The 25,900-nt window shown below is 36.8% G+C and overlaps 1 protein-coding gene across 1 annotated transcript in view; it reads left to right on the top strand.

Moving 5' to 3' along the window:
- Pla2g4a (phospholipase A2 group IVA) overlaps positions 1 to 25,900 on the top strand; it is a 139,905-nt gene that overhangs the window by 65,601 nt on the left and 48,404 nt on the right. The window contains exons 4-7 of the mRNA XM_013158101.3: positions 2,940 to 3,088; positions 3,795 to 3,908; positions 16,287 to 16,324; positions 18,432 to 18,573. Coding sequence (XP_013013555.1) covers positions 2,940 to 3,088; positions 3,795 to 3,908; positions 16,287 to 16,324; positions 18,432 to 18,573 — 443 coding nt within the window. The remainder of the gene's footprint in view (positions 1 to 2,939; positions 3,089 to 3,794; positions 3,909 to 16,286; positions 16,325 to 18,431; positions 18,574 to 25,900) is intronic.

Here is a 25,900-nt window from a genome sequence, read left to right as displayed (position 1 = left end):
TCACTCCTGTTTCTAGACATAGGAAAGTTACCTTGTGGTATGTTTCTCTTTCTGATCCGTCTTTCCTTTTTTTTCTTCCTGATCACCTTTTTGTTTCATAGTGTGCTTTTCATGGTATTACCTAAATATAAGCATTGAGTTACAACTTGTAAAAACAGCTTATTTCTCTAAAATAAGACATCAAGTATGTGACCGGAAATTGACCTATATCGATGTCAGCAAAAGTATTTTTTTTTTTAAATGAAGATGTTTAGTCTTACTACAGTCTGCTGATTATTGTTCTTGGGAGAGGGTCATGAAGGATCTGCATTTGAACAAGAATTCCAGGCATCCGTGATGTATCCTTACTTAAGAAATCTTTGGCCAATGATGCTTGAGCACCTAACTGAAAACATTAATTCCAAATGCTCAAGAAATGAACATTTGGAGGTCTTCCTACCTTGCCAAAAAAAGAGCAAAATATAAAGAAACAAAACAGATGATCATATAAAAGACCTATGAGCAGTGTTTAAAAATTAAGCAAAGGACATTGAGTAACTATTTGATGCCCATGAGTACACGAGGTCAAGGATAAGGTATATATGCTTATCATATGCATGCCTCCTCTTCTTGTAACCATATATATATATATCAAACAACAACACACATATATACAATTTTTGTTGTTGTTTGGTTTGTTTGTTTTTGGCATAGGGTCTTGTTGTATAGTTAGGATGGCCTTGAGGTCACTATGTAGCCCTTACTGGTCTTGAACTCACAGTGATCCTCTTGCTTCTGCCTTTCGAGTGCTGGGATTATAGGCATGTGCTACCACGTCTGGCCAAGGTATAGTTTTAAAAGCTTGCTTTGAAAGCCAACTTGTAGCTCAGAAATTATTGTTTTTCTTTATTTCTATTGTTTTTAGTGTTATAGTTTTTGTGTAGTCTTCTGTACTCCCCTCCCCTCCCCTCCCCTCCTTCCCCTTTCCTCCCCTCCCCTCCCTTCCCTTCTCCTCCCCTCCCTTCTCTCCTCTCCTCTCCCCTCCCTTTCCCTGCCCTCCCCTCCCCTCCCCTCCCCTCCCCTCCCCTCCCCTCTCCTCTCCTCTCTCTTCTCTTCTCCTCTCCTCTCCTCTCCTCTCCTCTCCTCTCCTCTCCTCTCCTCTCCTCTCCTCTCCTCTCCTCTCCTCTCCTCTCTTTCCTTCTTCTCCCTGGCCCGACCTTCTCCTCACCTCTTCCTCCCTCCCTTTTTAAAATCCTCTATGTCCAGCGCTTCCATTGCAATCTGTACCTGGTGATTTCCTCCTTATTAGTTATGTCTATCAACAGATGAATGGATAAGGAAAATATGGTATTTATATGCAGTGGAGTACTACTATGCTATCAGGAAGAAAGATCAACTTGTGGCATTCATAGGTAAATAGATACAACCTGGGAACATCATGTTAAGTGAAATAAGTCAGACAATCAAGCTCAAATATGGTTTCTCTTATGTGAAAAACACAAGTAAAGAATAAAATAGAGGAAAGATAAATAGGAAATAGGGACAAGTTTAAAAATTCCTTATATTACAGATTCTATTGTTTTAAAAATATTTCAATGTATATGTTAAAATTGGTTTCATTTATACTACTAGTTAATCTTAGTTCATTGGAAAGAAAGATTTACGTTATTACTTGTTTCTTTTTTTGTAAGAATCTTTTTGGTTTGTCTTACTCTGAGTAACTAATTTGAAGACAGTGATATACAGTATAATAACTGCTGTTATTCTTCTGTTATTTCACTATGAAATTTTGTTTCATTTTTTCATAAAATAGAAACTTTTTGAAAAGATATTATTAAAAGAATGATGGCTGCTGTCTGAGGATCAACTTCAAAATCTTATTCTTGTACTGATTTGCAGTGGGACAGTGGTCAGCTTGCATATCTCTTAGTTCTATTACCTTAACACTAAAATAAGGCACTAACCCTACAGCAGTGTGAGACTCAGTGAGGCTGATGTACAAGGTGCTCCACCCAGCTCCTGTGGCCATCACTTTGTTATTATAATGACCACATGGAGAAAGATGTTTTAAAGGAAAAATTCAAATCCTTATTTTAGCACACCTAAATTTTAAGGTCATTGCTTTCTGTTGCTAGATTCTCAAAATAGAAAGGTAGGGTAAGATACTTGCCCTCAGGGTGTTTGTGGGAAAAAGCAGATGTGTAATTGTACCCATAAAATTCAGTACGTGCACAGTGGAAGATAGCACAGGATTCTGTGGAATCCTGAAGACAGAGTGATCATTATTTATGCTCTTTTAGTCACTGTGTTGTTTTATATACAAAGGGAGGAAATTTAAATATTTTCTTTTTTTGCAATTATTTTTATCTGTTTTAAAAAGGAGCATGTGTGTCTAACTCTAGTGGGTTTCTTTATGAAAAAGCAAAACTTTTGATTTTCTGTACACAGCTCTCTTTCACCTGATTGAATACTACCATAATAAATCAAGTTGACTTCATATAACTCACGGCCAACCCTATTAACACTCACTAGCGTTCTTTTTCCATGGCTTTCATATTTTATTTGGTAAACAAGGCAACCAATATGATTTTTCTAGTGTAGACAGATACAGTCGATCTTGAAACTAGAATCTTGTCACCATTGGAGTCCTGTGTGAAAGTCTTGCTGTATTAGTGGAGCAAGATTGCTGTCACTGGGTAGCAGCTGGACTAAGACGCTACAGTGAAAACATCCTCTGCATGGATGGAGGAATTCTGTGTGATTCACCTAACAAGTGGTTACTCTCACAGACCCATTGTGAAGTGAGGAAATGCAGTAGTGATAAGTGTGTACTTCTGATGTTCATGCATTATCTTATTTTGATTACATTACTGCAGATTCATGGATGGTAACCTAACAATATCTATTAAAAACGAAGCTGGGCACCATGGGTCACATTTTTGCTTTGTTTCCTCCTGTAGTTGATACTCCAGATCCCTACGTGGAACTTTTCATCTCCACAACCCCTGATAGCAGGAAGAGAACAAGGCACTTCAATAATGACATCAACCCTGTATGGAATGAGACCTTTGAATTTATTTTAGATCCTAATCAGGAAAATATTTTGGAGGTGAGTGAATCATCTGTGGGCTGTTAGATGGTCATCATTCCTGTGGAGAGAGATGCTTGATTCTCTTCCTTTGTTGCATTTTTTCCCCTACGACTGGAGTCAAGTTGGCAGCACAGTGGAGAAGCTTCTAGAATGGTGAACACTGAGGAATGTGAGCATCTAGTGGGCAATTCACAATTATAAGCAGGGCTGGAGGACTCTTCTTTGTATACTTTGGAGAAAACAGAATTTTATGTTATAAAGGGGAAAGCCTTTGTACAACACAATAAAAATATTTTCAGTTGCCTTTAAGATTAGTTTGAATATATTTTCCCAAAGTAATTGTTTATTTTTCATATTTCAAAATAGAAGGGATAAAGTTCTAATTTTTAGAAACATCAAAGTTGAATGGATCAGTCAAGAATGTGTAAAAAGTAAGTCTTACTTCATGAGCAAGGGCAGTATTGAAAAGGAAAAGTTGAAGGTGTTGCTCTGAGTTAAATATTGAGGACTTCTGGGGGTAACTCTGTAGCTCAGTGATGGGGTCCCTGCCTAGCATGGGAGAAGTCTGGGTTTGAGACTTAGCATAGAAGAAAAAAAAGGGAAGTCCTCAGGAACTGTTAAATTTTATTTGACTGGTCTCATTTAAAAAAAGCAGTAGAAATTTTACATACGGCTTCCCATGATCCCCGGGAAACTGTTTGGTGTTCTACCTTTTGCTCTTTAGATCACATTAATGGATGCCAATTATGTCATGGACGAAACTCTGGGGACAGCAACATTCCCTGTATCTTCTATGAAAGTGGGTGAGAAGAAAGAAGTTCCTTTTATTTTTAACCAAGTAAGTAAGACAGCAGAATTGTCTTTCAAATTAATGGCAGATAAAAACCTGTTTTATAAAGCTGGGTTTAACACTTGAAAATATTCATTTATTCTTTTGTAGACTTTGCTAAAGAGAAATTCTTTTTATTTCTTGTGCTAATCATTTTTATTCTGTTATCTATAAACTTTGGTTAAGGTATTACATGAAATACTGAGGCTTTAATCTCTTTGCTTGTTCCAAATGATAACATTGAGATTAAGCAATGGATTTGAACTCTATTAGTAACTCCATACGAAACATTTACAATGATAAATTAAACGAAAAGTCTGAGAGGGAGAAGGGAGAGAAAGAGAATGATTAAGTGAATTCAAAGAAAGAAAATGAGTAGACAAACTCAAAGCAAAATGGACAATGCAAACTATTCTAAAATTGGATGCTATTATAATGTACATTTACTATTATTACAAATACATGTATTTCTTTTTGCCTATGTTAATATAAATTAAATATTTACATATATGGAATTAAATATTTATATATAAATATATCACATACATTGCTATAACTTAAATATTACTCAGGTGATATTTGCATTAAATTAATGCTAAGGCAGTAAAAGCTCAGAAATAATGGTATTGAGGTTATTTCTGCATATTATTATGCTATTACTTTCTCATTTCTTTATGATAATTATCTGAGGTGCTCACTTGGACTCAATTATTTTTACTTGTTCAATTTTTCCTCTTTCTTCTGTGAACTGAAATCCTAAAGGTCCAGAGGCGTGTGCTTGTAATCTAATAACCCCAGGACCTGGAGAACACCACAGCTGTGCAGACCCTGGCGGTCCTTTATTTGCCTCGTAAAGCATGTCTTCTACCCAGTGCTAGACACACACTTTACATTTACCTTGATCCTGTCTAAATCTATTTTATTTATTCACTCTACAAACTGTTATTGAAAAACCTGTGTACTAGACATTATTTTTGCGTAAGGAATGTAAAGAATCTTCTTCTGGGGTGGAAGCAGGTTTGGAGTAGGAAGTAGAAATGAGAGATTCACACCTGTGATAAAAATAAATTGCCATGCTTTGAGTATCAATGAGATATGCATAGAGCACAGTAAGAAAACAAGAGACTGCACTGTGACCTGAGGCTGGTGATGGTTCCATGTCAGTGTATGATTTCATAAATAGGCTCAACAGTGAACACGAGAGTTTACACTTTGGCATTTAAAGCCTGTCAATTTGGTGTTTGAATACCAGCTCTGTCCCTTATCATCTTTTCATCCAGAGAAAGCAGTTATATTTTGATACTTCAGTTTATGCATTTGTAAAAATGGAGATAATTGATAGAACTGTGGGGGGCCGGCGGTGGCTGAAAAGATAAGAAGTATGAAATATAAATGACCTTTATTTTGAGAATGCGGGGAGAGACACCTCTGACCCCCTGGGGCGCGGCATCTCCACCCCGGGGTCAGTGATCTCTTCGTGGAACATGTGGAATGGGGGCCTATATGTAGCTTAGGTTAGGGGTGGTGCCTGAGGGGGCATTAGGGATGCACAGGTAGCCCATTGACACTAGTTTGGCACCAGAAGTAGATTCCTAGGGGTGGGGGAGATAGAGCTCTTTGGCTTTACAGGCTACAGTGTCCTGTCTGGGCCAAAACACTTTCAATAATACCTTACTATGAGAGCAATACTATGATTAATGTTAAATATATATATATATATATATATATATATATATATTAATGACAGTGATCATTATATAAAAGTGTATTTACTTATAATTTGATATAATTAAATATAGATTATCTTTTAAGAAATCTTTACATTAAGTGTATAGTTTATTATATATTCAGTGTGTGATGGTAACTGATTGAAATATGTAAATACTGGACACATTATATTAGCATATATACATATAGTGCTTAGAACAGTTTTTGCTATGCAGTAAGCTCTTTATGAAGGCTTTTTGCTTTTGTGCTGTTATTTTACTTGAGTATGGTTTACTCAGATAGAAAAGTAGTTATGAGCAGTGTAAGCAGAGAAATTTACAAAAGCACAGAATTTTTAAAAAAGCAAGCAAACTGGCAAGTTAAAGGACTAAGCCAACATACGTTGGTAAGTTCTGGGAAAAAGAGAACATAGAAGTGGCTGAAGGTTCAAATCCAACAGGTCTCACCTATTGCTAGGGCAAGTTCACAGTCAATGGTTTTTGAGGGCTTTGTAAGCGAGGCTTAGTCATTCCAAAGTGGAGAAATGAAAAAGCTTGCACTTCAGTCTGTGATGCAAACGCTGTTAAAAGAGAAAATAGTCTGGTAAAAATGTATTTCCTCTGTTTTGTTATTTCCTATGGTTAAGAGCTTAAAAAAAAAGACTTTCCACATTCCTGAATTTAAAGTAGCTTACCTAATTATTTTTTTAGTGTGCCTGAGAAACTAGTTGGCCAAACAGCTTACTCTGTTCTTTAGAGACCTGCGTAGTTTGTACCTGAATGACATTCCTTTGAAAGGGTGAGTTGTTTGGATCCTCAGGAGGAAGGTAAATGCTTGGTGGCTGAATGGAGAGCCCCAGGGTTCTGCCCCAGAACCTTGTGGCAGGGCCTGTGCAAACCTTCCAGCTCACCTCCTCTGAGCTGCATCTGTTCTAGATGGGCAGTCTTGCTAGGCATTCACAGAGAAGCTACTGCTGCAGGTGGCAGAGACTGAGACACACTGTCAAGGTGGTTATGGCGTTACGGTTGTCTTAGTCACTTCTTCTGTTACTGAGACACAAAACCCAAACCCACAATTTAAAGGAGAAGAGGTTTATTTTGCCTCGTGTTTTCAGTTCATGGTGGGCTGGCTCTAAGCAGAAAGATCCCTGGAAGGGAGTGGGTGGAGGAAAGCTTTTCACATCCTGGAGGCCAGAGGAGGAGAAGGGAGGGACTGCGGAGGGCCAAGTTCCCTTCCAGGCCAGGCCTTCAGTGCCCTGCTCTCACCAGGCCGCACCCCGTACAGTGTGCTTAGTATCTGAGTTCATTAATGAGTATGGTGCTCTGGTGAGCTAGTTTTATCTTCTGAACACCGGAAGCTTTTGGGAGACAATGTAGGTCTAAACCATCACACTGGTATAGTAACAGAAGCCCTTGGGTTTGGTGGAGAGAAAAGATACTTCAGTTCAGTATTCATAAAAGCATCTTTGAAACTTTTGCCATCTTAAAGTTAATACCAAGTCAATAAAAAAGTGATTCTGTAGTCAGAAGACAGCTGGAGAATACAGCTAGGGCCTGGATTAAACACATAAAACTGTCCTAAGAACCAAGAAAGCTACGAAAGTTTTCATTTTCAAAAAATTAATAATTCCTTTGGAAAATAGGTGTTCCTGGGTAAACTGATTAGCCATATAAAAAGCAGTACTAAATGAAGCATCTATTCACTTCTTTACTTACTTAAGAAGTTATATGTTAAACACTTGTTATAGTCAAGGCAGTATCTAGGTGATGAGCGAGCCACAGAGATCAGGCTAACAATATTTTGCCTCTCAAGAGCTGGCAGAATAAAATGGCAACAATAAGAAAAAGAATAGCCATCCTGTATCCCCTGAGGATAAACACTGTGTGGAAAACACAACAGAGAGATGTGGAGACAACTAGACTTTATATGGTCAGAGAAGACCTCATTCAAGTATTATAATTTTCTCCCCAAGTTTGATTATGACATTTTTCCAGTGTATGAAAAGTTGAAGTATTTCTATCATGAACAGCCGTGTAATTGCCATGTGCATTCTACGAGGAGCATTTTCCTATGTTTCCTTTCCACATACTTCTCTGTCTTAGTCACTCCAGCGAGTTGGAGACAATGGCACAGTTCACTCCTGAACACCCCAAATGGCACTAACTCGTGTTCAGGATTTGCATACGATGATTTCAAGTCCTAAAGGAATAGTTCAGTAGTTTGTGGAGACACACACACACAGATGAGAGAGAGAGAGAGAAAGGAAGAGTTACTACAAGTAACTTCAGAGCACCCAGTATTCAGCGGATACTCTTTTGGCACTGCTTGGTTAGTACTGAACAAACAAGAAGACTTGTCTTCTTGGAATGGATAGTCTATTTAGTAAAGTTGATGAAAAGCAAGCTAAATGAGTAAAAGGTAATTTTCTAGATAGTAATTATGACAAGTGCTAAATGAACCAGAGAAGGGGGCATAAACACCTGCCTTGCAAGTGTGATCGTGAGTTCGATCCCTAGTACCGATAAAAAATAAAATAAAATAAACCAGAGAAGGTGAATGAGTGACTGTGGGTATGTGTATGAAGTGAATCACAAATGCAATTTCAACAATGTTGGTGGCGATGAATGTCTCTGAGGATACCTGAGAACAGAAGGCATCCCATGTAGAAAGGCTCTTACTAAGGTTTCAATATGACTTTCCAAGTTTCCTGTGCTGGAAGCTTGGTTCCCAGTGTAGCGGTGTTGGGAGGTGCAAACCCCCTTAAGAAGTGGAGCCTGATAGGCAGACACTCTCTCACTGTGGGCACTATTCTTGGAAGCGATCAGTACTGGCCTTATGGAGAGCATTGCCTGCTCTTCAGAGAGCTAGTTGTTGTAAATGCACTGACTTCTTCCAGTTCTCTGGCTTCCTGTCTTATCATGTGATTCTCTCTTTGCGTCCACTTCTATCATTGTGATGCCGTCTACCGTGAGGCCCTCACTGAAGGCTAGTTAATGTGGCTGCTCAATGTTGGAATTATAAGCTAAATGAACCTGCTTTCTGTATGGAGCACGTTGCTTCAGGTATTTGATTATTGCAAAGGAAAAGTGACTCATATAGCCTCGCAGCTCAGATTGCTTGGCACCTTAGTAACAGCAAGGAGGGGAGTAAGGCTGGAGCGCTGAGAGAGCTCAGTAGTGAGAGGGGCGGGAGATAAGATCAGAGCAGTTAAATGGAGTCGGTGCTGGCCCTGACGGGCTAAGTGGATGTGAAGGACTAAGCTTGTCTTGAAAAGGTGTGGTGGAGGTGAGTCACTAAAGGAGTGGAAGGCAATTCCAGTCTAAACAGCCTGATGGAAGCTTGGAAAAGAGTATCTCAATCAGTGTGATGGAGCAGAGCTTTCATGCATGGAGGAAGAACAGGGAGAGTAGATCAGACCCCAGCGTATGGGCAGGATACAGGAATTTGGATGTTATCTCACCGATAGCAGTGAGTCATGGAAGGATTTTGAGCAGGTAAGGGTGAACCTGAGAGCAAAAACAGGGTTTGGCCTTCTTCTCAGAAGCATTAACAAGTCAAAAGTTAGAAAGTTAAGATACAGAAACATTGCATTTAAAAACAAAAAGGTGGAAGCAGCTTCAAGCAGTCTGCTCCTGTGGAGAGTGAGTGGCAGGTCACACAGGTGACTCCGCGAAAGTCAGTGTAGCAGTAGCTTCAGTGCCTCAGTGAGAGGCAGGCCTAAGAGCTGCTAAGGAGCACTGAGGACTGGCTAAGATTGGAAAGCAGAATTTGACAGTCAACCGACTCTTCCTTAGATCATGCTGTATCACTCAGCTTTAGTTTAGGCTTTTTTCAAGGGAGAAAGTCAGTCTTGGAGTTCAGTTTGCAGTTTTTGTTTTCCAGGTAGCACCCAGAAAGTCTAGTTAGGTTGCTAGAGTCAGATTTAGAGAGCGTCATAGTTGTCAGAGTAGAGTGATGGCGAGGAAGGCACCTGCTTTCACCCAGGCTGAGAGGTAAAGCGCCTGCCTCAGGGTGGGAATCATGATTACCCCCATAATTAGCTGTGTGATGTTGGACCTGTTATCTTTTATCTCTTTATCATGCATCCTCATTGCAAAACATGGTTAGGTATAATACTTCCTTCCTATGTGGATTATGGTTAAATGGTTGTGGTTAAGTAGTTTAATGCATGGCAATTTTTAACATAGTGCTTCTCTCAGCAATCATTAAATAAATATTAGATATTCTTATTAAAATTGTGACTGGCCAGGTGTAAACATGCATCACATGCTTCATGAAAGTTATTTAACTAAATATTAAGCCTAATTGTTTGAATTTATTGGTAAAAATAAATTTGCCATCTAAGTACAAGTAGAGCCTATAATTAAGTGATTGCCTGCTTGATGAGTTAAGTATCCTCTAGTTTTGTGTCAAATATGGTTTTGGGTTACATTAGCCCATTTTAAAGTGACAAAGACATCAAATCTTAATAATTTGCAGTGTTTTGAACGCCTGTAATTCCAGACTTAGGAGGCTGAGGCAGCAGGATTGCTGCAAGTTCAAGGCCAACTTGGGCTACACACATGTGAGTTCAAGGCCAGCCTGATTTACATAGTGAGATTCCTTCTGAAAGAAAAGAAAAAGCAGGAGGAGGAGGAGAAGAAAAGAGGAAGAAGGAGGAGGAGAAAGAGAAGGAAGAGGAGGAGAAGGACAAAGAGCAGGAGGAAGAGCAGGAGTAGCAGGAGAAGAAAGGAATTTACTGTGTTTTGAGTAAACAAAGTTGTCCCCTTCAAAAGAACCATGAAAATGGTTTGAAGTCAGAAAGTTAACATTCCTTTATTCATATGGATCAAATAAGTTTGGTTTTGCCATTACTGTGTTTCAATTTACCATCTTTATTTTGAAGTTAGTATTATTGCTTAAAAATAGCCATGTTTCTTGTCTTTGGTGGCATTTATCTAATTTGGTTGACTGCTTTTTTGGTTTGTAGTTATGATTATGACTTGAAGCTGAGTAAGGTCGTTCTGGAGAGGACAAGTTGGAAAGTTTTGGTAGATCAGCATGTTCAGATAGCGTCAGGGTGATTTCTCTGGGAGATTTATGTGTTGATGTATGAAGACAGACTGCACTTTAGCTAAGTTAAATGAACACAGGAGGTTGTAGGGAAAAGAAGAGAGGTATGATGGTTGCCAGTTTAAGGTGGTTCAGCTTAGAATACTCCAGCTTAAAGATGGTATATTACATTCAGAAGATGAACTAATGGGAAGTGCTGGAAGACTGCTCTAAAAGGAGTAATTTAACACGTTCACTTTCATATTGTGAGAGAGGAGAGCTAGAGAGATTGAAGAATCCCCTTTGGAGAAAAAGATAATAGAGAGGTCCGGTTTATTGTATGAAAGCTCTTTATAATTTCCACTGATGTCCATGTAAGGAAAAAAATCATAAAATGTGAGATTATTATCAAAATAAAAGAGGAAATGTTATGTGGCAGAGTAGGACAGTCATGCATATTTTAATCTTTCAAATCTTTTAAGGCTGTCTGGGTTTGGGGGCATCACTGTCCTGAATTCATGACCAACAGATTAGATGATTCTAGGAACAAAATACTAATTTTGATTAACAAGTTCTTTGTGTACTAAAAGAATTGTTTGACATGTGATTCACTTTTAAACATAGGAAACCTGTGTAACTGTGATCTAGCTTGTACTGTCAGCTTTTTAATTTTCACCCTGCACCCAAGTTGCCTCCTTGTTAGATTTATACTGATTCTTGGTTCATGAGATCGAGTTGCATGCATGGAAAATGATTTTTAGTAAACGTGACCTTTACTTTTACAGTATAACCTTTTTATTACCTTGTGCAAGTCATAGAAATACAAATATACGAGAAAATATGTAATTCTCTTAACAAGAACCAGTTGCTAGATCAGAATAGTGATTATTTTCTGTGTGTCCCCACCTTAAAAAAATGAGTAAATTTAAAAAATGAGTAAATTGGTTCAGAGAGATCAGAATTTAAAGCAATGTTTATTAGAAGGAAACAATGTAAATATCAGAGTATGTGTATTCGGATGTGTATTTGAAGAGTTCTTTACTAGTAAGAGAGATTGTCAAATTTAAAATTCTTTGTATCTCTAATTTATATAATAATAATTTTAAAATGCCTCCTTATTGTGAGGCACTGTTTATTATTTCAGCTTCATTATTTTAAAACAATCCTGGAAAATTTACCAGAAAATTAATGGGTTAGATACTTTAAACATTATTTTAAAGTTTGAAATACATTTTTCTAAAAATAAGTTCTCTTCTAATTTTCCTATGTCATTCAACTGAACATTTTCCTTTATAAGCATCACAATTGTTTTCCACTGTAAGAATCCAAAGAAGATGTTTTTGTTTTCCACCACAATATACAAAGTATATACAAAGTATATACAAAGTATACAAAGTATATACAAATATACAAAGTATAATGTACTTTGTATATTTATAATTCCTAAAAGGTAGATTTCTAGATTGTTCTGCACTTTGTGGAGGCTTATGAGGCTGGAGAAAAACTGGAAAGTTTTGTCACCTTTCTTTCTAAATTGCTCAGATAATGCAAGCAACATGGAATCTTGTAGTGCAGAGTTGCTTTATGCAGTGTGTGGGAAGTTTATAGTGATTGTTTAATGTCTCACAGGAAGTACATACTTCTATTGCTATTTTATCTGAATGACACCTTCCAGGTAAAAGGTGAAGAGAGATTGTAAGTATCAGACTTCTCAGCATGTCTGAACACAGTGCATCTGGTGGGAGAGTTAAAAATTTCTTCCTGTGTGTTTGTGATCCTTTTGGGCAACCTAAGGAAGTGAGGATCCCATCCATGCAACAACACTCAAAAAAACACATCTTATACATTCAAAAAGGACAGAAAAATCCTGTCTTCTTTCATGCTCTCTTTACTTAAAGAGTTAAAGGATCATTAAAGTCTAAACCAAGAAATATTGATGAATGCAGAACTGACATTTTTGCTTTTTTTTTTTTTTTTTGTCTTTTTCCTTTTTATCGGTACCAGGAATTGAACTCACGACTGCCTGCTTGCAAGGCAGATGCTTATGCCGCTGAGCTAAATCCCCAGCCCAGAACTGACATTTTTATAAGAAGAATTTATGACCATCAACTTTATGGTTTATTTTTCTTTTATTTACATTTTGAGTTGTCAGGACAAATAGGCTTTTGATGTACTTTTAAGTGTTGACTCTTAAGGTAAAAATTACTTATGGACCTGCCATTTGCGAAGCCAGCTTTTTCTTAAGTAAAAGCCTATTTTGGTTTTGGAATTTTCCACTTGTTAAAAAAAAACTATGTTGAGTTATAATAGTTTCATTTAATTTCCATTTACCTGGTGGCTCTGCTCTCTGGTGATAAAAACATTAAAAGTCTAAATTTAATTTTCATGGCAGCTTTCATGAGTTTCTTAAAAGAGCAGAACATGTTTTACCATTGTCTGGTTTTCTTATTAAATATCTACAATAACCTTATTCAGTATAAAATGTTTCCAAGCACTGTTAGGCACAGAATCAAGTTGAAATTTTGAAACTGGGAATAGACGTGTAGGAATATGATCTAAACTGTGCTTTCACTGATAGAATGGATGATGGTAGTTTCATTAATTCTTTTTAGCCAATCATTTTATTTTAATTCTAATTTTTATAGCTTAGAATGAAACACTGCTTATCTAGGCATGCATAATTCCATTTCTCCATGGATTCTTAATTGTTTTATTAACTTTAAAAAAGTAATTTCTATATTTTTTTTGATGAATGAAGATTGACAGAATTCTATAACTGCTGTTTGAGTCATACCATCCTAAGATTTTATCCATATTAAGGGTGGGGTGTTTCATAACAAGAAGATTTCCTGCTGTGCTTCTCCTCAAATTCATGTGCCTGGTAACTGAATAAATGTTCATTATTTATTGAAAGCTAAATACTAAGCAATGAGTCAGTATAAGAAACCGATTTAAGAACTTAGTTGAGTGGGAGAGGCAAATTTTTATACAGATGATTTAAAATGATTTTAATTAATTTTGTTTACTCATAAAACTACTGAGGATCATTTATTGACTTGTTTAATCTTTTGGAAAGCTGGTTTTTTCCACTCTTGAAATTAGAAAATATTAAAATTACTGATCTATAATATCTTATAGTGATTCTTAAAACATTCACCTCACATGTTGAGACATATCTTACTTCTACTCTATTCAAAGGTATTGAAAAAGGCAGTATATTATGTTCTTATGGTAACTGGTATCATAACTTAAAATTGCACAGTAGCTTAGAAGCATTTTTTCATTGGTTCTCATATCAATCCAAAGTTTCATTATTTAGTAGCCAAGGGTAATACTGAGTGTTTTTTACACAATTGATTTATAGTCTCTGGGTAGGATTTTCTTTTATATCTTTTTGTTCTCTCTCTTTCGTTTCTATTAGTTTCTCCTCTGCTGAACAGAAATTATCTCACTGGCAAGAGTATAACCTAATATGTTTGGGTTGGCAGAAATAATAGAAGTAAAGCCTGAGTTCCCAGATTCCATCATGGGTGCTTCTTGAGCACCCAGAGGGTCCTGCTGCAAGCTAGGAACAGATGCTCTGTTTCCTCTTGACTAGTGTTACGGATTAAATACTAGTAATCAATTTAGAACGAGCTGAATTAAATCAGCATGGTGCTGAGTGTATGTAGATGGCCCACCTTAGGAAAGTTGCCAGTATAAACAGAGATGTGGAGGGTAAGAGTGCAGTGTTTTGGGTTCTCCTAAGTGTTGCTGTTTTGAGCTGTTGGTTCTCCTAGAGAGGCTTGTCATGGCTAGTTTCGTCAATATGATTTTGGTCATTAACATTAGAGGAGCTTGGGACCTTGTTGCTGTGGTTCACTTTGGAGGAACTTTGGTCTTTATGTTGAGATCACTTCCTGGCTCCAGAGGTGTCGATGTCCGCTCCCGGCCGGCAGGAAGGACACACGACAAAGTCTGGCAGTGGACAACCTTTTTTTTTATTTTTCTTCTCCGTACAGCCTGCCCTGGGATCGCTCCCAGCCGAAGCCTCCTCTGGTCCGCTCCCCGCGGCTCCTTCCGGGCTTCGCTCCGAAGCCTCTACCGGTCCGCTCTCCGCGGCTCCTTCTGGGCTTCTACTTCCGGGCTTCTTCTTCCGCCCAGGGGTGGCACCAGTATATATACGGGTACAGTGTCCAATCATGTTAAAGTGAGCAAGGCAAGCTGATTGGCTAACATCATCAGTTGCCAGGCAGACTATATTGTTGAGCGGGTTGCTTACGCGGTAAGCAGGAAACTAACGTGCTCGATGGGAGGGGTAATCTATCTCAGGCTTTGTTCTTTCCTACAGGCCTCACGTCCGCCAAGTGAGGCGACCGGGCTCGGGGCTGCGGCTCCCAACACAGAGGAGAAGATATTTGCTGTTTAATCTTCAAGAGAAGCTTGTCACACTGGCTTCCTGACATGTACTCCTCTGTTCTCATCATCATAAGAGCTCAGGACCTCACTAATGCTGAGGATGGCTGTGGTACTTTTCAGGGCAGCCCTGCTTATTTTGAATGTTGCTTCTCTACTCCAGTATAGAACCCTCAACCTATTAGCACAACTCTATCCTGGCATCCACCACTTACCTTCGGGCCTTCCTAGTACAGATCCATAGCATGGTCTGGCATGAGTCCTTGTCATAGGCTCTAGACTTCCAGTTGGACTCATAGAGGCATTGTCATGGCCCTAGGGCTTCAGCTGGACTCATGCATGACATGGCTATGGGATTCAGGCCCGTGGCTGAATACTCTGGGTCTTTAGTGTTGTGAACAGATTTCCTGCACTCTCTTCTATTTAACTCTGGGTGACCATAAAAAATAATATTATAAATTCTGTGTCCTATACGTAATTGTCCTCCTTGTAACCTGTGACTACAACAGCTAGAGCTCCAGTGATCACAAATGCACACATGCAAATTTCTTTGCAGGAGTTTAACTTCATGTCTTTGATTGGTCTGAAGTAGCTTCTTAATAACACATCCATCAATTTAATATGTTTTATTTTTATATCAGGCATTTTGAAATATCTTGTGAATATTATTTATAGACTAAACTACTTTGTTTTGGTGAGGGCAGAATACAAACAGGTAGAGGCAATTCTTATGGCTATTAAAATGATTTATTAAGTAGGCTTAGATAACAAACAAGCAAAAACTGAAATGTACCTATGTTTTAAGATCGTAACGGTATTGTTGCTTTTCTATTTAGGTTTTTTAAGGTTAAAAATAGCTAACTAGGGTTAGCTCTTTTATGGCATTTTGCTCATATTCCATGCCCCAATTACCCACCCCACTTTATTCCCTTCCTCTAGACTAGTAATAATCTTCCTTCTCCTTTCTTGGCAACATTTAGATTCCACATGTCAGGGAGAACATGGAATGTTTGTCTTTCTGAGTCTGGCTTATTTTCACTCAAGATCCAGCCATTTTCCCACAGATGATAAAATGTTATTTTTTCTCATGTTGAATATATATATATATATTATTTTTAAAATCCATTCATGTTGATTGGCTCATGGGGCTGCTTCTATATCTCGGCTACGATGGCACTTAAATTGGTCTTGTCTTCATTTGCATTATATAAAACATCAGTTTTATGGCTAATCTGACTGATATGTCTCTTTTAGGTTACTGAAATGATTCTGGAAATGTCTCTTGAAGTTTGGTAAGTTCATTTACTTAACTGGGAGGAAAATATTTTGAACGATCCAGTGATTATTTTTTATTAAAGATGACACTTTTTATACATGAAATGCTTTCAATGGTTTTGAATATATGTAAATGTATTGATTTTATTTGCTTTTCTTTAGCTATTTCTTATTTGATACAAAATTAAAGAAATATAATTCTAATATTTTGAGGGAAGTTATAATTACTTCTTGGTAAAATACAGATAGAGAAGAAATCACAAAACCTTTGGGCTATGTTCTCTTTAGTGATACACGATCATTTCAAAAAATATTTTAATCATTACTTTGCTAAAAACAAATTATCTAACTCGTGAAACATAACATATAATTGATAATGAGAAATAGAAGACTAAATATTTTATTTCACCAGAAAATTAAACCAAAACTGTTATGAAATTTACAGTTTAAAAATTTCTTAAATATCTATTTTCCAGTCCTAGAAAAGGTAACATAATACTGTTGTTCTCAGACATTCATTTTGGGATTATAAATTTGAAAAGCCTTTTGAAGCCAACTAGGCAATGAACACTACAAATAAATGTATTACCTTTGATCTTAGTAATGCTATTTCTGGATTATCTACTTTAAGAGATGCAGTTGTAAATTTTGAAAAGATTATTTACTCAGATTATTCAACGTTAAAAAATAGTCATTGTTATAGTATTAAGCATTTTTATACAATTTAAATATTGTGAAAACTATACAATATGCATGCAGAAAAGCAAAATAGTGAATTTATATTTTTATTTAAGTCCAGCCTTGGCTAAAGATTTTCCATTTATTATGTTTTATTTGGTTAAGTGTCTTTTAACCATTTTAGGAGATAAATTTCACTTATAAAGTTGTTCTGGTAAACTCTTTTCAAATGGTTTGCCTCTTATGCTCCTTAAAAGAAATGGCTAGTTTAAATTTAATCTTTATTATTTCAATTTAGTTTTTAATTAAAATATTTTGTAATGATCGTACGTCACTATAGAGAATATAGATCAAAGGTTTTGTGCTTTCTTTTCTTATTCTATGTTTTACCATTAAGTAGCCATCAGTGGGACAGATGGATTTATTATTAAGGGGAAGGCTTGTTTTTATGAATGGTTGAGAGGGAGTACTCTGTTGGTACTGTTGTGTTTCTGCATTTGTATTTACTCACTTTCTAACATTCTAATATAGATTGCTAATTCTTTTAAAAATATTTTTAAATTCAGTAGCTGATATTGTTCAGCATTAGTACATTAGGATGTCTCCTTTGTGAGGTCTTGTTGCTTGATGGAAATAGCATTACATATTTACCATGTGGTCTTAAGCTTTCAGAGCTCCAGTTTTCCATTCTTTGCTTATGTACAGAATGCGTAATGCTATTTATAATATATTATTATAATATTTATGTAATATAAATATTATAATATTTATAATATAATATAATGCTATGTATAATAATGAGTAATGCTGACTCGTAATCACCCCAAAGTTTCAAACACTGCATGTAATGTAACTTCTGGTATGTGTAGATTTCTGAGAAATTGTTGCTGCCATTATTAGAGCAAGAAAAATGCATATAATTAAAAGGTTCCAAGGTCTTTTGGCTGTCAACACATTTGTGGTGATCTCAGGTTCTCCTGCTAGAAGTTTCTGTGTCGGAGAGGGACATCTGCATCAGGGAAGTATTTCTGCAAGTGTGTCCACAGAAGCCCGGTTCTTAGGGATGTTAGTAAATATTGGTGACCGTGTGGTGATGGACAGAGGGACAGGGGAAAGAATTCCTGGTCAAGTAAAATTGGGAAATATGGCGCCAAAGAAATGTAAACAGGATTCGTCCCTGAGGCAACTCCTGAAATCTTTATTATCCTAATATACACATTATTAGGGACTGTTTGCCTGTTTGTCATTTCCAAACATCTCAAACTCCTTTGTTCTTCCTGAAAACATAATGTGGAATATGTTGCTTTGAAATTGCCTTTGTCAGGTCCTGTCCTGGGAAATGGATTTCGGGAAGCAGTGAGCACATACCTGGGAACTAAGGGAACTCTCTGGGTGTAAAGAAAGGCAAATGCAAACACTGGCTCATAACTCTGTTTTACATCACAGCTCATGCCCTGACCTACGATTCAGTATGGCTCTGTGTGATCAAGAAAAAGCTTTCAGGCAACAGAGAAAAGAGAACATAAAGGAAAACATGAAGAAACTCTTGGGTCCAAAAAAGAGTGAAGGACTGTATTCTACACGTGATGTGAGTGGGAGATTTTTCAAGTGTTGCTATCATTTAGTAACAGTTTTTCAATGCTTTCCCCCAAATTTCACTCAAATATGGAAATTTGAGGATTGAGCTTTGTTTTTTCAGCTTTGCAAGGTAAACTGTTTAATAAATGAAAACTCATTGAGAAAAGTCATCGTGAACACTGATCATATTTGGTAATATTGTTACATACAGTATTTATTGCCTTTTACTTTAACTTTTACAGTTGTGTTAGGTTTACAGCAAAACTGAGCAGCGAGTACAAAGTTCCCAATACTTCCTATTCATACACACGCACAGTCCCCCGGTATTAGTGCTCTCTAGAGAAACTGAACCAGCAGGATATATGTGGATGCATATGAAATTCACTGTGGAAACTGACTCATGTGACTATGGAAGCTGAGAAGTCTCGTGATGTGCTGTTTACAAGCTGAGGACCAGTAGAAATCATGGTGCAATTCAGGCTGGAGCCAGAGAACTTGGAACCATGAGATGTAGCTGCCTATCTAAAACTGTAGTCTTAAGTGCAGGGATGGCTGGGAGCAGGATACCCTAGTATTAGGACTCAGAGTTCCAAAGCTAGGGACCCTGAAATACCAGTGTCAAGGGAAGATGAATGTCCCAGCTGAAGAACATTAATACCCGACAGCAGAATGGTATGTTTATTGTAACTGACGAGCTTACACTGACACATTAGCACCAAAATCTGTGGTTTATATTAGGGCTTGCTCTTGACGTTGTATATCCTGTGTATAATGATGTGGACTTGACGTTACAGTACCATACAGAATGGTTCCAGTTGTTCTAAAATCCTCTTATTCTACCTGTTTATCCTTGTTACCTAGCCCCTGGCAAGCATCTGGCTTCTTCCTGTGTTCATGGTTTTGCCTTTTCTACAACATATTACAGTTTCAAGTAAACATTAAGTGGGCTTTTCAAATTGGGTTCTTTCATTTATTAGTACAAATTCAACTTTCCTGTAAGTCTTCTCATAGTTTGATAGCTTTTAATATTTGTTCTTAGACTTAAATAACATTTCAATGTCTGGATATACTACAGTTTATGTACTCACTGAATAGTGTTTTACAAGAAACATGCGCAGGCAAATGGTTTATTTCATGAATGAAAAATCTGGCTCACATATAAATGGATTATTGAGTTATTTTTAAAAACTCTTTTAGAAGTTATTTTTAAGTGAAAACACATAACATTTACTATCTAACTATTTTTAAGTGATGCTCAATAATACAGTTCAGTAATGTTAAGTATATTCATATTTATAGCAGCTCTACAAAACTTTTCCTTAAGTAAACTTTACAATACTGAAACTCTGTTCTTTAAAGAATTCCACATTTTCTTCCTCAATCTCTAGTAATCATTATTTCACTTTCATTGTTAATTAGAATACTAATTTAATTTTAGATTAATACTGTACTATTATACTTTTGTGTCTGGTTTTACTTTACATAGCATAATGCCCTGAAGGTTTACTTACATTATAGCATATGACAGAATTTCTTAGGCTTTTAAACAAAACTCTACTGTATGATTATACTACACATTGTTTATTCATTCATCTGTCCATGGACATTTGTGTTGTTTTTGCCTCTTAGGTATTATGAATAATGCTGGTATGAGCATAGCTGTAAGACTATCTCGTGGATATTTGCTTTCAACTCCTTTGGATATATAGACAGTCATATTTAAAACAGTTCCCCTCTTAACATTGTAGGATTAACTGGTATTCTCCATATACTTTGCAGATTCCTCTGGCCAAGGCCATGGGCATGCTACCTCTTTATAACTAAGAGACTGTTCTCTACCATGCCAAGCAGTTCTGCTACTACAGTCAAGTTGTTTAGTTTCCTGACAGTTCTGTTTTACCTGGCAGCAGGACCTTATGTCAGTTACACTTGTTACTATAATTAGTTTAACTCCATATTACATAAACCAAACTCCCCCTTCCAACAGAATCCAACATCTGAATTACAAATGTGAAAGGGGACCATTTATATAGAAACAAACTTGAGTGCTTGCTTATAAAAAATGTTGAATGTTTATGAAGATTTTTAAAAAGTGAAGATAATCTATAATCCAATCTACAGATTGGATTAAGTATAGATTGGACAACTGTAAAACAATTAAAACAATTGAGAAGGATTCAGTACATAGTTTTAATAGAAGTGTTTAAAATATTTTTGAATATTCGGCTTTTACTTTTTACTTTATTTTTATTAGTAGTATATGTTCACAATGCATAACAATTACATTCAGCTTGGGAACTGGGACATACACATACCACATTTAACCATTGTTACTTTGCTGATTCTGCCCTCTAATCCTTCCCTACACTCCCATCCCATCTCCACAAAGTCTGCTTCCCAGTGTTTTACTGTCTCTCTTTTATTTCTTTTTAAATTATCTATATTTGAGATTCTAATAAGAGATATTGTATGGTATTTAGCTTTCTATATCTTTTTTACACTTTCTATATCAGATTTAGCTTATTTAGCATTATGGTTTCAAGATCCATTTTTCTGTAATGAAAACATTTCTGCAAACTTGTCTTTCTTTGTGACTGATTAATACTCCATTGTGGATATATATCATATTCCTTTAATATGCCATTGTGGAGATATAGCACATTTTCTTTATCCATTTGTCTGTTGATGGACATATAGGCCAGGATTGAGCTATTATGAGTTATGTTGCTGTGAACATCATAACATGATGTCTATAATTCTTTCAGGAAGATACTTACAAGATAAATAGATGGATCCTGTGGAACTTCTACTTTTAGCTTTCTGAGAAGTCTCTGTACTAATTTTTGTAGTGTTTGTACTATGTTGTATTCCCATCGACAATATAGGAGGTTTCTTTTTCTTACACAAACTTACCATAATCTTTTAATTTGAATTCTTGCAAATAGTCATCCTTATTGAAGTAAGATGGAATCAAAACAAAAGGTTGTTTGTTGTTTTGATTTGCAATTCTTTAATGGTCAAATATACTGAACATTTCTTTCACGTAATTGTTGGCCACTTGTACTTCTTTTGAAAAGTGTCTTTCAATTATCCACTTTTTGATTTGGTCTTTTATTTTATAAGATCTAATAATTTTTGTGTTCTTTATATATTTTAGATATTAGTCCTCTGAATAGAAGCTGGCAAAAATTCTTCCACATCCTGTGGGTTGTCTCTTCATTTGGTTAGGAGTTTCTTTTTATCCTTGTTACCTAGCCCCTGGCAAGCATCTGGCTTCTTCCTGGGTTCATGGTTTTGCCTTTTCTACAACATATTACAGTTTCAAGTAAACATTAAGTGGGCTTTTCAAATTGGGTTCTTTCATTTATTAGTACAAATTCAACTTTCCTGTAACCATGCAAATGCTTTTTAATTGGATATAATTTCATTTGTTGATTCTAGATATTAATGCTTCTGCAATCAGTATTCAGTTCAGAAAGCCCCATTAATGACTATGCCTTCAAGAACTTTGCCTGTTTTATCTTCCAGAATATTGCCTGATTGTATCTGGGACCTATTGCTTATTTAAGAGTGTATTATTCAATACCAGGTGCTTGCATATTTTCTGTAGTTTCTTTGGTGTTGATTTCTAATTTCATTTTGCTATGATCTGAGAATATGCAAGAGATGGTGAACTCAGTGTTACTTTGGATGCAGTAGTGCAGGGTCCTAAGAATTCCTTAGTGTTTGGGGCCAGTGGAAGGGAGAGTAGATAGGTGCAAAGCTCAGCAGCTTTTGGTGGGTGGTGAGATAGATTGTACATCAGCACTGAGCTTTGCCGTGTTTGGAAGGCAGGATATCATAGGCTACAGAGCTTGGCACTTTGTGGGCTGGTGGAGAGTGCCTACTCTGGCACTGCCCCAGTGTCTTTTCTGCACTCCTGGATCGCACCAGTCACAGCCACTGCACTCCCTTGCAATTCATTGCCCCTTGGATTCCTCAATGCTTGGTTCTAGGTCCTTAACACAGACCCTTGCTTCTTTTTGACCCTAGCTCAGTCACTACTCAATGAGTGATTCTGTGGCTTATTAGTGGGTGGAACATGTATTGTAGAGGCAGAAGGAACCGAGTTAGTTTTATCACAGACTAACATTAAATTGTGGAGACTTGTGAGTATAAACTAAGAAGAAATACTATAGATCCTGTTTCTGACACTACAGTTAACAACATAGGCAAGTACAATGGGAGATAAGAGGAAGTGTTACCAATTTTTATGTTTCATGACAGTGAATCAAAAGATATCATTCAAAATTGACCACGTTGTTAAAAGTAACGAGTTCTACATTTTAATGTTCTAATAGGCTCAGTTACAGAGAATCTTAAAATATTATCTGAATACTAAAAGAACCATCCTTCAATTATACTTCAAGTTTTTTCTTTTTTAAAACTGAACTGTTGATGCAACCTCTGTTTCTCTACTCCCTATAACTGACAGACTTGTCTCCTAATCAGAGAGAAACTTAAAGTCATGAGATGACAAACCCTTCAGTTTTTGCCATATTCCATAGTCTTTGCTTATTTTTGGAACTTCTCTCCTAGTTCTATAGAGGAGGGATTTCCTTCTTTCTAATCCAGATCTGCGTGAGACATGGATTATACATTCTTCTTTGGAACCTCAAGATGTCAATTATCTAGTCCTCCTCAGACCACTTCCCATCTGGATACATATCTTGTGCCTCCAACTGACTATATATATATATATATATATATATATATATATATATATCACATTTAAAAATTTAAACACACTCTGAACTTCAGTATAAATAAAGGAACAGAAAAATCCTAGATTTCCCTTCCCCTTTTTGATCACTCTCTGACCTTACTACCATGGACAAAATTCTCCACATCTGTCTTCAAACAAGTTCATTTTACTTCTTTATGTTCTTCAGGCTTTTGTCCTCATTATTGTACTGTGGTTGCCCCACTAGTCACTAGTACTGACTAATAAATGCAAATGCAAATATCTTGTTCTTTCTTGCCTAACCTTGCAGCTACAAATAGAAACTCTCTCTTCTCTTCTTTGTGTTTCCTAATTGTCATCCCGTATCTTTGATTTCCTTTACCAAATCTTTTGCCTACGAACATTCAAAAAATATAATAGTTTGTCAAGACTCAGCCCAAGTCCTTTTTGTCCTCACTGTGTACTATTTGTAAGAAATTTCTCTTCTTCTGTTATGTCACCCACCCCCTGTCCTGAGGGTTTTTACGGGTGTATCAGTGATTTAGTGTGGCCCTTTGAGCTTCAGACCTGAAGTTCTGTATATCTCCTTGATTTTATCACCCGTTCCTCTCCTAGGATCCCTTGTCTGAACTAGATCACAAAATCTTCTGTTTGTACTCATGCTGTCCTCCCTTTTTTCAGTTTCTTTGCACACAAATTCAGCAGTTATCTCAAGCATAAATCCAATTGTACCAATTCCAAACTTAAAATCCTCCCATTTTTTGTGCATTTCTTCTAAGCTCATACACCCTCCGTCCATGAATACCTCTTAGTACCATGTCTCTGTAGAACCTTTTCTGTATCCTTTCTTCTCACTCCTCTTTCCTCCTTGCTTCTCTTGTACCAACCCTTTCCAGCTAACTAACACCATCCATCCTTTAATCAGCATCTGTTTCACTTCTGACACTCTTTCCCTCGTCCTCCCTCCTTCCTTTTCCCCAAAGGGGAAAGGATTGGCTAGGACTGTCAGCTATATTCTCTGTAGCACTTATATACACATTATTTCCTCAGCATTAATCACAGTTGTACTTAAAAAGACCTTTTCAAATTATTCATTAATGTCTGTTTCCTGCACTATAGTATAAGTTTCATGAGTTCCAAGACAGTATTTGTGCTATTTGTTGGTGTATTCAGATCCTAGAATGGTAGAACCTCAGCGAATATTTTGTTTAAGGAGCCAGAGCTCATTCTTAGGCAGTGGATTAGCATTGCATCCATGGTACCAATTAGCTAGAGAGAGATCTGGTTCTCAACAGAGAGGAATACGTGTTTGGTTGAATGATGAGACATTGGCTACAGGGAACACTATTAAATTAGGAAACCTGTGGAACGTAATGGTGTAGACATCCACTTGGCATTTATGCGTAGGTTTTTCAACAGAAAAGTTGGTGTTCTAACTTTTAGGTGCTTTTTTCCTGGAAAATTTAGTAAGCTTTCTGAGGAAAGAAAATTTGCCTTAAAGTTCCCAAAAATATCAATATGTTTACTTTTGTAACTGACAGTCTGGGAGAGGAGACAATCATTCTTTTTCGGTAGAATATCGAAATGCTAATTTTATATGCTGTTTTGCTGCTGGCCAATATATTTTCCTGTTGGCAGAAATAACCAGCTTAGACGTAATTAATACCACTTGTTGTCATAGTAAAAGTAACATTTATGTTAATCTTTGGGTTCTGAAGTTCCCATTTCCTTGCTTCCTGCCCAAGTTTTCATTTTTTTCTTATTACTTAAGAGTTGGCTTCAGTGTAAGAATAGGTTGTCCTTAGGAGAAGAATCGTAACAAAGTCTAAATAGAGCGTGAGACTTTTTTTCTTAGTTAAAAAAAAAAAAAAAAAAAAAAAAAAACAAAAAACAGCATTCAGATCGAAGCCCCAATGTTGAATTAAAATGTCGAATGAATCCGGACATGATATTTTACCTCTGCATCATTTATGAAATGGAGATAATGTTGCTAAGTGATCAGGAAAAGAAGAACAAATGCTAGTAAAGCATTCAGAAAATTGTGTAGGACACACAATAGTAAATAAAACAGTTACTAAACAAATGTTTGGAGGCTGCTGTTCTCTCACATACCCTGGGGCCATAATTGTCAAATTTAATGTGTTAGTTACTATCTTATTGATGGGAGGAAGTACTTGACACTTGCAATTCAGAAGAGGAGTGGTAACTGGATATGGTGATGCACATCTGTAATTCCAGCACTCTGGGGGGGGAGGGGGCTGGGCAAAAGAATCGCAACTTTGATCCTAGCCAGGTAACTTGGCAAATTAGCAAGATCTTGTCTTAAAATGAAAACATGTCTAATTATGTCGTAAAGTGCAGAACCTCTGGGTTTAATCTCTGCTACCATCACAACAAAAAGACAAGAGGTTTATTTGGCTCAGCTTCAGAGGGTTTCTCTTATTTGGTTGGCTCCATGATAATATGGGTAGAAACAGCAATAGGTAAACGGCCTGATACAGAAAAGTGGCTCATGCAACTGGGAAGCAGAGAGAGGGGGAGAATCTGGGAAGGAGGATACCTCCTTTCACATCCTGCCCTGTGATCCACACTTCCCATCAGGCCCCACCTCCGA

The sequence above is a fragment of the Cavia porcellus genome, unplaced genomic scaffold, assembly GCF_034190915.1.
Source record: "Cavia porcellus strain 051 isolate PalLab524CR breed Dunkin Hartley unplaced genomic scaffold, mCavPor4.1 scaffold_29, whole genome shotgun sequence".
Lineage (NCBI taxonomy): Eukaryota > Metazoa > Chordata > Mammalia > Rodentia > Caviidae > Cavia > Cavia porcellus.
Note: the sequence above shows the minus strand (reverse complement) of the source record. Positions and strands in the feature narration are given on the sequence as shown.